This window comes from Marmota monax, unplaced genomic scaffold (genome assembly GCF_021218885.2).
Source record: "Marmota monax isolate L192 unplaced genomic scaffold, Marmota_monax_Labrador192_F-V1.1 WCK01_AAM20220418_F8-fsc00115, whole genome shotgun sequence".
Taxonomy (NCBI): domain Eukaryota; kingdom Metazoa; phylum Chordata; class Mammalia; order Rodentia; family Sciuridae; genus Marmota; species Marmota monax.
Window position 1 is genome coordinate 3158722 of NW_026694419.1, and position 11776 is coordinate 3170497.

The 11776-nt window shown below is 35.3% G+C and overlaps 1 protein-coding gene across 1 annotated transcript in view; it reads left to right on the plus strand.

The window, feature by feature from the left end:
• Positions 1-11390, plus strand: part of Mrps28 (mitochondrial ribosomal protein S28) — a 112461-nt gene extending 101071 nt beyond the window's left edge. Inside the window, exon 3 of the mRNA XM_046468229.2 lies at positions 11115-11390. Coding sequence (XP_046324185.1) covers positions 11115-11262 — 148 coding nt within the window. The 3' untranslated portion in view covers positions 11263-11390. The remainder of the gene's footprint in view (positions 1-11114) is intronic.
• Positions 11391-11776: the final 386 nt, after the last annotated feature.

The window sequence follows — 11776 nt, forward strand, 5'->3', positions numbered from 1 at the left end:
GTCATCAGCAAACCAGAGATACTTTTAGCTCTTTTTTTTTCCTGTTCGTATTCCTTATTCTTTCTTTTGCCTAATTGCTCTGGCTAGAGATTCAAGGACTGTGTTGAATAAAAGTGGTGAAAGTGGGAATCCCTGTCTTGTTCTTGTTTTTAGAGGGAATGCCTTCCATTTTTCTCTGTTTAGAATGAGTTGGCTTCATCTATTGAGATAATCATGTGATTCTTGTCTTTAAGTCTATCGATATGATGAGTTACATTTATTGATTTCTGTTATGTTGAACCAACCTTGCATTCCTAGAATGAACCCCACTAGGTTGTGGTACACTTCTTTTTAATGTATTTTTGTATGTGATTTGCCTGGTTTTTTTGTTTGTTTGTTTGTTTGTTTTTAAAGAGAGAGAGACAGAGAGAGAGAGAATTTTTAAATATTTACTTTTAGTTTTCAGTGGACACAACATTTTTATTTGTATGTGGTGCTGAGGATTGAACCCAGCGCCGTGCGCGTGCCAGGCGAGCACGCTACCACTTGAGCCATATCCCCAGCCCGATTTGCCTGTTTTTTATTGAGAATTTTCCATCTATATTCATCAGGGATATTGGTCTGAAGTTTTCTTTCTTTGATGTGTCTTTGGTTTTGGCATCAGGTGATACTAGCTTTATATAATGAGTTTGGAATTGTTCTTTCCTTTTCTGTTTTGTGCAGTAATTTGAGGAAATTTGGTATTAGTTCTTCTTTACAGGTCTGGTAGATTTGGCTGATAATCCATCTAGTCCTGGGCTTTTCTTTGTTGGTAGGCTTTTAATGGCTTCTTCAATCTCATTATTTGAAATTGATCTGTTTAAATCTTCTATATCACTCTGGTTCAATCTGAGTAGGTTATATATCTCTTGAAATTTATTGCTGTCTTCAAGATTTTCTAGTTTTTGGAGTATAGATTTTCAAAATAGCCTCTGATTATCCTCTCTATCTCAATAGGATCTGTGGTTTTATTTCCATTTCATCACAGATTTTTTTTTATTTCTATTTTTTTTATTGGTTGTTCAAAACATTACAAAGCTCTTGACATATCGTATTTCATACATTTGATTCAAGTGGGTTATGAACTCCCATTTTTACCCCGTATACAGATTGCAGAATCACATCGGTTACACATCCATGTTTTTACATATTTTTGCCATACTAGTGACTATTGTATTCTGCTATCTTTCCTATCCTCTACTATCCCCCCTCCCCTCCCCTCCCATCTTCTCTCTCTACCCCATCTACTGTAATTCATTTCTCTCCCTTGATTTTTTTTCCTTTCCCCTCACATCCTCTTATATGTAATTTTGTATAAGAATGAGGGTCTCCTTCCATTTCCATGCAATTTCCCTTCTCTCTCCCTTTCCCTCCCACCTCTCGTCCCTGTAAATGTTAATCTTTTTCTCATGCTCTTCCTCCCTGCTCTGTTTTTAGTTGCTTTCCTTATATCAAAGAAGACATTTGGCATTTTAGGGATTGGCTAGCTTCACTTAGCATAATCTGCTCTAATGCCATCCATTTCCCTGCAAATTCCATGATTTTGTCATTTTTTAGTGCTGAGTAATACTCCATTGTGTATAAATGCCACATTTTTTTAATCCATTCATCTATTGAAGGGCATCTAAGTTGGTTCCACAGTCTAGCTATTGTGAATTGTGCTGCTATGAACATCAATGTAGCAGTATCCCTATAGTACGCTTTTTTAAGGTCTTCAGGGAATAGTCCGAGAAGGGCAATAGCTGGGTCAAATGGTGGTTTCATTCCCAGCTTTCCCAGGAATCTCCTTACTGCTTTCCAAATTGGCCGCACCAATTTGTAGTCCCACCAGCAATGTACAAGTGTACCCTTTCCCCCACATCCTCGCCAGCACTTGTTGTTTGACTTCATAATGGCTGCCAATCTTACTGGAGTGAGATGGTATCTTAGGGTGGTTTTGATTTGCATTTCTCTGACTGCTAGAGATGGTGAGCATTTTTTCATGTACTTGTTGATTGATTGTATGTCCTCCTCTGAGAAGTGTCTGTTCAGGTCCTTGGCCCATTTGTTGATTGGGTTATTTGTTTTCTTATTGCTTAATTTTTTGAGTTCTCTGTATACTCTGGATATTAGGGCTCTATCTGAAGTGTGAGGAGTAAAGATTTGTTCCCAGGATGTAGGTTCCCTATTTACCTCTCTTATTGTTTCTCTTGCTGAGAAAAAACTTTTTAGTTTGAGTAAGTCCCATTTGTTGATTCTTGTTATTAACTCTTGTGCTATGGGTGTCCTATTAAGGAATTTGGAGCCCTACCCCACAATATGTAGATCGGAGCCAACTTTTTCTTCTATCAGACGGCGTGTCTCTGATTTGATATCAAGCTCCTTGATCCATTTTGAGTTAACTTTTGTGCATGGTGAGAGAAAGGGATTCAGTTTCATTTTGTTGCATATAGCTTTCCAGTTTTCTCAGAACCATTTGTTGAAGATGCTATCCTTCCTCCATTGCATGCTTTTAGCCCCTTTATCGAATATAAGATAGTTGTAATTTTGTGGATTGGTTTCTGTGTCCTCTATTCTGTACCATTGGTCCACCCGCCTGTTTTGGTACCAGTACCATGCTGTTTTTGTTACTATTGCTCTGTAGTACAGTTTGAAATCTGGTATCGCTATACCTCCTGATTCACACTTCCTGCTTAGAATTGCTTTTGCTATTCTGGGTCTTTTATTTTTCCATGTGAATTTCATGATTGCTTTATCTATTTCTACAAGAAATGCCATTGGGATTTTGATTGGCATTGCATTGAACCTATAGAGAACTTTTGGTAATATCGCCATTTTGATGATGTTAGTTCTGCCTATTCAAGAACAGGGTATATTTTTCCATCTTCTAAGATCTTCTTCTATTTCTCTCTTTAGGGTTCTGTAGTTTTCATTGTATAAATCTTTCACCTCTATTGTTAGGTTGATTCCCAAATATTTTATTTTTTTTGAGGATATTATGAATGGGGTGGTTTTCCTCATTTCCAGTTCAGAAGATTTGTCGCTGATATACAGGAATGCCTTTGATTTATGCATGTTGATTTTATATCCTGCTACTTTGCTGAATTCATTTATTAGCTCTAGTAGTTTCTTTGTAGACCCTTTTGTGTCTTCTAGGTATAGGATCATATCATCCGCAAATTGTGATAATTTAAGTTCTTCTTTTCCTATCTTAATGCCTTTAATTTCTTTTGTCTGTCTAATTGCTCTGGCCAGTATTTCGAGAACTATAGTGAATAGACGTGGTGAGAGAGGGTATCCCTGTCTTGTTCCAGATTTTAGAGGGAATGCCGTCAGTTTTTGTCCATTTAGAATGATGCTAGCCCAAGGCTTAGCATATATAGCTTTTACAATGTTGAGGTAAGTTCCTGTTATCCCTAGTTTTTCTAGTGTTTTGAACATAAAGGGATGCTGTACTTTGTTGAGTGCTTTTTCTGCGTCTATCGAGATGATCATATGGTTCTTATCTTTAAGGCTATTGATGTAGTGAATAACGTTTATTGATTTCCATATATTGAACCAGCCTTGCATCCCAGGGATGAATCCTACTTCATCATGGTGCACGATCTTTTTGATATGTTTTTGTATCCGATTTGCCAGAATTTTATTGAGGATTTTTGCATCTAAATTCATTAGGGATATTGGTCTGTAGTGTTTCTTTCTTTGAGGTGTCTTTATCTGGTTTGGGAATCAGGGTGATATTGGCCTCATAGAATGAATTTGGAAGTTCTTCCTCTTTTTCTATGTCCTGAAATAGATTGTAGACTATTGGTATTAGTTCTTCTTTAAAGTTCTTGTAAAACTCTGCTGTATATCCATCCGGTCCTGGGATTTTTTTGGTTGGTAGTCTTTTGATGGCTTCTTCTATTTCCTCACTTGATTTTGGTCTGTTTAGGTTGTTTATATCCTCCTGACTCAATCTGGGTAGTTCATATGTCTTAAGGAATTTATCGATGCCTTCACTATCTTCCATTTTATTAGAGTATAGGGTTTCAAAATAATTTCTAATTATCTTCTGTATTTCTGAATTGTCTGTTGTGATGTTGCCTTTTTCATCCCGTAAGCTAGTAATTTGGGTTCTCTCTCTTCTTCTCTTTGTTAGCGTGGCTAGTGGTCTATCAATCTTATTTATTTTTTCAAAGAACCAACTTTCAGTTTTGTCAATTTTTTCGATTGTTTCTTTTGTTTCGATTTCATTGATTTCAGCTCTAATTTTAATTATTTCTTGCCTTCTACTGTATTTTCTGCTGATTTGTTCTTCTTTTTCTAAGGCTTCGAGGTGTAGTGTGAGGTCATTTATTTGTTGGCTTTTCCTTCTTTTAAGGAATGAACTCCATGAAAAGAATTTTCCTCTTAGTACTGCTTTCATTGTGTCCCAGAGATTTCGATATGTTGTGTCTGAGTTTTCATTTACCTTTAAGAATTTTTTAATTTCCTCTTTGATGTCTTCTGTAACCCTTTGTTCATTCAGTAGCATATTGTTTAATCTCCATGTGATGTAGGATTTTTCCTTTCTCATTTTATTATTGATTTCCAATTTCATTCCATTATGATCAGATAAAATGCATGGTAGTATCTCTACTCCTTTGTAATTGCTAAGATTTGCCCTGTGACATAATATATGGTCTATTTTTGAGAAGGATCCATGTGCTGCTGAGAAGAAAGTGTATCCGCTTGATGTTGGGTGGTATATTCTGTATATATCAATTAAGTCTAAATTATTAATTGTATTATTGAGCTCTATGGTTTCTTTATTCAACTTTTGTTAGGAAGATCTGTATAGTGGTGAGAGAGGTGTGTTAAAATCTCCCATGATTATTGTGTCGTGGTCTATTTGACTGTTGAACTTGAGAAGAGTTTGTTTGATGAACGTAGCTGCACCATTGCTTGGGACATATGTATTAATGATCGTCAAGTCTTGTTGGTGTATGGGTCCCTTGAGCAGTATGTAATGTCCTTATTTATCCCTTTTGATTAACTTTGGCTTGAAGTCTATTTTATTTGATACAAGTATGGACACCCCTGCTTGCTTCCGGGGTCCGTATGAGTGGTATGATTTTTCCCAACCTTTCACCTTCAGTCTGTGTATGTCTTTTCCTATCAGATGAGTCTCCTGTAGGCAGCATATTGTTGGATCTTTTTTTTTTTAATCCATTCTACTAGCCTATGTCTTTTATTGGTGTATTTAAGCCATTAACATTTAGGGTTACTATTGAGATATGGTTTGTATTTCCAGCCATATTTGATTATTTATGTTACTTAACATGATTTGTTTTCCTCTATGCTTAGTTTTTCCTTTACTGTACTACCTCCCGCTGTTGGTTTTCATTGTTATTTTTCATTTCCTCTTCCTGTAATGTTTTGCCAAGGATGTTTTGAAGAGCTGGTTTTCTAGCTGCAAATTCTTTTAACTTTTGTTTATCGTGGAAGATTTTTATTTGATCTTCAATCCTGAAGCTTTATTTCGCTGGATACATGATTCTTGGTTGGAACCCTTTTTCTTTCAGCGTTTGAAATATTTTGTTCCAGGATCTTCTAGCTTTCAGAGTCTGTGTTGAAAGATCAGCAGTTATCCTGATTGGTTTACCCATAAATGTAATCTGCTTCCTCTCTCTGTGGCTTTTAAGATTCTCTCCTTATTCTGTATGTTGGGCATCTTCATTATTATGTGTCTTGGTGTGGATCTCTTATGATTTTGTACATTCGGTGTCCTGTAGGCTTCTAGTATTTGGATTTCTTTTTCATTCTTTAAGTCTGGGAAGTTTTCTAGTATTATTTCATTGAATAGATTGCTCATTCCCTTGGTTTGGACATCTATACCCTCTTGTATCCCAATAACTCTTAGGTTTGGTTTCTTTATGTTATCCCATAATTCTTGGATGTTCTGCTCATGATTTCTTAACATTCTCGCTGAGCTGTCTATGTTCTTTTCAAGTTGAAAAACTTTGTCTTCATTTTCTGAAGTTCTATCTTCTAAGTATTCTACTCTGCTGGTAATACTCTCATTTGAGTTTTTAATTTGGTTTATTGTTTCCTGCATTTCCAGGATTTCTGTTTGTTTGTTTTTTTATATCTTCTATCTCCCTATAGAGTTGATCTTTTGCTTCTTGGATTTGTTTACGTAATTCATTGTCAAAGTGATTTTTCATTGTCTGAATTTGCTGTATAATGTCTTCCTTGAGACTCCAGATCATCTGAAGCATGTATATCCTGAACTCTTTGTCTGACATTCCATCAGCTGCAGATATTACCTCATCTAATGTTGAATTGACCTGTATTGTTTGTGGTCCTTTCTTTCCTTGTCTTTTCATACTGCTCATGATTCTTTCTAGCTTTGTGAAACTGTTGTGTTAATGTTTGTCCCCTTATATATTTGTATTGTTCTTGTATAGCTCCAAAATCCCTCTCTTGCGGAGAAAGACAATGTTAACAGTTCCCAATATCAACAGTACATTATCTAAGCACAAGTTTTCATTATTAATACATTTATAGTTAGATTCTAAGTCTATAGATATTGGTTTTAATTATTACTTAAGAATATATTCATTAGTTTCATAAAAGGCATACCATATCTGGTGGCATATAGAAAACTTAATTTCAGACGAAGGATGTTATACTTAGAGGGAAAGGAGTGAGGGTATGAGGTTAAACTAACTTAGCACCTTTGGAGAACTCTAACCAATAGACTGGTAATTTATGGAAGAATGTATAGACTCAACCTCCTATCTGTATTTAGATAGTTACCCTATGTATAGATAACAAAAGTTAGGAGATTGAAAGTGGGATAGAGAGAATACGAATGAAAAAAAAGAAAAAAAAATAACAAGGAAGAAAAGATAAATAAGAGAAGGAAAAGGAAAGTAAGATAGAAATAAAGAAAAAAATGGGGGGAAGGTGGGGTATATGCAATTCCTCTATATTATATTACTTTGGTAATTCGGTTGTTCATGCACAGTTCTTGGTTTCACATTTGTTGAAGTTGTGGAAGAGAGAGAAGAAAAGAGAGAGAAAGAGGAAAAAAAAAAGTCTCTCAGAACACTGTTTTCCTTGCTTCCAGTAGGTGGCGTTTTCTATTCCTAGCTTGAGCCTCTGTATTCAGGGTGGTGGGTATAGCCAGTGTGAAAGGAAATGAGCTTCCACCTGTATCTTCCCTACTCTAGTCTCTGAGGTGGAAACCAGGTGCCTGTACAGTTGTTGTTTTGCATTGATAGCTACAACCCCCAAAAGCTTGTGGGAAATATTTTGAGTTATCGCAGCTAAGGGTGGGGGAGTTGGAAACCGGGTACCTGGATCATCCGCAGAACCTTGCTGGTAGCCACACCCCCTTTGATGGGTTTTAAGGGTTGATGGGCTTCCTCCAGACTAGCACATGGGGCGGGGCCGGGCTTTCTCCTCCAGTCTGGCTTGGCACGCGCCGGGTCATCACAGATTTTAATAATTTGCATTTTTCTCCTTTCTTTTGGTTAGCTTGGCTAAGGGTTCATCAATTTTGTTTATTTTTTCAATGAACCAACTTTTTGATCCATTGATTTTTTTAAATTATTTATTATTTTTTAAAATTATCAGTTTCAATGTTTTCAGCTCTGATTTCAATTATTTCCTTTCTTCTGCTGATTTTGATGTCTCAAAATGGCCATACTACCCAAAGCACTTTATAGATTCAGTGCAATTCCCATCAAAATTCTAATGACATCCTTCATGGAAATAGAAAATGCAATCATGAAATTCATTTGGAAAAATAAGAAACCCAGAATAGCCAAAACAATCCTTAGAAAAGCAAAGCAGGAAACATCACAATACCAAACAAAAATTATACTGTAGAGCTACAGTAACAAAAACAGCCTGGTATTGGCACCAAAACAGGCAAGAAGGCCAATGGACCAGATTATAAGATACAGAGACAAACCCACAAAAGTATAGTTACTTCATACTAGACAAAGGCACCAAAAACATGTATTGGAGGAAAAATAGCCTCTTTAACAAACGGTGCTAGGAAAACTGGAAATCCACGTGTAGTAGAATGAAATTTAACCGTCATCTCACCCTGCATAAAAGTTAGTTCAAAGTAGATCAGGGACCTAGGTATTAGACTAGAAACCCTGCACATACTACAAGAAAATTTAGGCCCAACACTCCAACTTATCAACTCAGGAACTGACTTCCTTAACAAGACTCCTAAAATGCAAGAAGTAAAGTCAATAATCAATAAATGGATTGGCATCAACTAAAAAAAAAAAAAAAAAAAAAAAAGCTTCTTCACAGTAAAGAAAACAAAAGCATGAAGAAAGAGCCTACATAATGGGAGAAAATCTTTGCCACCTGCACCTCTGTTACAGCATTAATTTCCAGGATATATAAAGAACTCAAAAAACTTAACACACACACACACACCCACACACACACACGGATAACCCAATCAATAAATGAGAAACTGAATAGACACTTCGGAAGAAGAAATATGAATGGTCAACAAATATATGAAAAAATGTTCAACATATCTAGCAATTAGAGAAATGAAAATTAAAACTACACTGAGATTCCATCTTACTCAAGTTACAATGGTAATTATCAAGAGTACAAGCAACAATTAATGTTGGTGAGGATGTGGGGGAAAAGGTACACTCATACGTTGCTGGTGGGACTGCAAATTGGTGCAACCACTCTGGAAAGCAGTTTGGAAATTCCTCAAAAAACTTGGAATGGAATCACTGCTTGACCCAGTTATCCCACTCCTCAGCATATACCCAAAGAACTTAAAATCAGCATATTACAGTGACATAGCCACATTAATGTTTATAGCAGCCCAATTCACAATTGCTGAGCTGTGGAACCAAACTAGGTGCCCTTCAACAGATGAATGGATAAAGAAAATGTGGCATATAAACACAATGGAGCCATAAAGAAGAATTTGACTTTTGGACATTTGCCAACAAATGGATTGATCTAGAGATGATCATGCTAAGTGAAATCAGCCAGTCCCAAACAGACAAAGGTTCAATATTTTCTCTGACATGTGGAAGCTAATCCACAATAAGGGGGATGGAGGTGAGGGGAAGAGTAGAAGTTCAGTAGATTAGACAATAGGGAATGAAGAGAAGGGAGGAGGGATAGAAAACGAAAGACAGTAGAATGAATCTGACATAATTTTCCCATGTACAATATGAAAACCACACATTGTATCCCATCATCATGTACATCCATAAGAATGGGATCCTATCTAGAATAAGATATATTTTATGCTTGTATAATTATATCAAAATGGATTCTGCTTCCGTGTATAACCAAAAAGAACCACTTAAATAGATATGTCTTACCTGATCACATGTCTAAAAAAAAGAAAATCTGTGCTTAAGAATGAACAGAATTTGATAACTAATTGGATGTTGCAGAGAAGAGAGAAGGGAGGGGTCAACATAAATGAAAGCTGATTGGATGAATCACTGAGTCATGCTATGAGGACAAATAGGAGAATCCATTAGAACACAGGTTACAACTCCAAGTAATGTGGACAAGTAGGGCTCTGCTTTACCTGGACTGCAAATTAACCTTATATTTCTGGTGGTTAGCTCATGGAATATGTTCTATAATTGCTGCTTTCTAAGAATATAAAGCCATAACTCAATTAATAGTCTGGATATATGTTTAAGTTTTTTAAACAGAGACACAAAAAACATGATATATGTTGACAAATACACACTTGAACATATATTTAAATATATTGGAGGAATAGGATATATGACTGACTTCATTATTTTCCAGATTTTACCAAAGGAAATTTGCTTTTAAAATCAGAAAGAAAAATAACTTTTCTTTAAAAACTGAATGGACTAAATATTTACCATTTTTCAATTCCTTCAGAATACCTAATCAAACGTGTAGAGACTATTCATTATATGGTCTGCCAAAATGACTTTCCAGAGTGACGTTTTCGAAAACTTTAAAATTTTCCATTTATGTAAAATTATTTTAATTTCAATATTAACTTAGAGTATTTGAAATATATGTTTAGACATTTAAAGATTTGTAGCTTTCAGCCAGTAGCAATATTTTCACTCCCTGGCATTTCTATGATGTTGATATTAAGCTTTTAAAATCCTTGATTATTGAAGAAAGGCAAGTAAATATCAGTTCTCATTTGGTGTCATAAAATACTTGAATACTCAAGAATTATTGGCCAAATTTAGTCATAATTTATGTTATGTTGATATTACATTTTTCCCTTGTTTATTTATTTACTAATTTTTAAATGGGCACATAAAAATTATATATGTTATTGTGTACAACATGATGTATACATGGCATACATATGTATACATGGTGGAATGGCTAAAATGAGCTAATTAACATGTAACCTTATATCATATTTTAAATCTCTTGTCTATTTTCAAGTATGCATAACATTGTTATTAATTATAGTCACCATAATGTATAATAATAGATCTCTTCAATTTATTTCTCTAGTTTAAATGAAATTTCTGTCTTTGACTAGTATCTCCCCAAACCTCCATACTCACTAACATCTGGTAACCACCCTTGTATTTGTTCCTTCTATAAGTTAACTATTTTAGATTCAACATACAAGTGAGATTATAGTGTTTGTCTTTTTTTGACTGGCTTTTTTCACTTAACATGATGTCCTCCAGGTTCATCCAGCTAGCCTTACATTTTAATAACAGTCCAGTCAATACCAAGTTCTAAGTTTGTACTTGGGCTTTTTCCCATTTTGCTTTTTTAAAATAAGAAATTTCCTTTACTTTGAAAGATTTTAATTTTAGGAAGAAAAATGTATCTGAAAACTTTTTTCCTCTATTATTCTCTTTCACTTTAAAAATGAATGACATATTAAAATAAATGCTAGTTCTAAAAACTGACTTGCTGAATTTCAGATTGGAATACATTTAAGATGAAAATCCTGATACAACCAAATTAATTTTATGTCAAATATAGTTATTTCTCAGATACTTGTGTTAACTTTGATTTGAATAAGCACAAACTAAAATTAGAATTTGGATTTCATTTTAAACCAGTTGTTCACATTATGATATGCAGAATTAATGGAATTTTTCCTTACCATTCAGGAAATACCAGACAGGAACCAAGGTACGGCTGCGCCTCCTAGATCTGGAGCTCACATCTCGGTTCCTGGGAGCAACCACAGACACAACAATACTGGAGGCTGATGCCATTCTCTTAGGACTTCAGGAAAGCAGAAAATCAAAAGAGTAACATCATGAAAAGTAAATGAACTTTGCCTAGTGGGTTCATGCCCTCTTTGTTGAACCTATATACTTATCAAGAATGTAATTAGAAAATTATGAAAAAATGATTAAAGATATCATAAATGAAAACTGTAATTATGGTATAGTGCTTATTCATTAGAATTTTCTTTAGCTTGGTCCCCCTACATTTTAACCCACATTTTCCTTTGTTTCATGTGTTGGACAGTGATACACACTAAAAAGCAAAATAAAGCCAGGAATAGGTTACAGAGTGCCCAAGGACAGGTTGAAATTTAGGTATGGCATCAATGTGAGGTCATTGTTGAATATCTGAGGGAAAAGAGAAAGCTAGCCATGGGAGTGTCTGGGAAAGAATATTCCAACCGAGGCAATGACTATTGCAAAGGCCCTAAGTCCGGCCTGTGTCTATCCATAGAGAAAGGCAGGGAGGTACTTCTCAGCCAGAGTAGCTGAGTGTGTAAGAGGAGTAGGAGACAAATGCAGAGAGGCAAGGGAGGCCA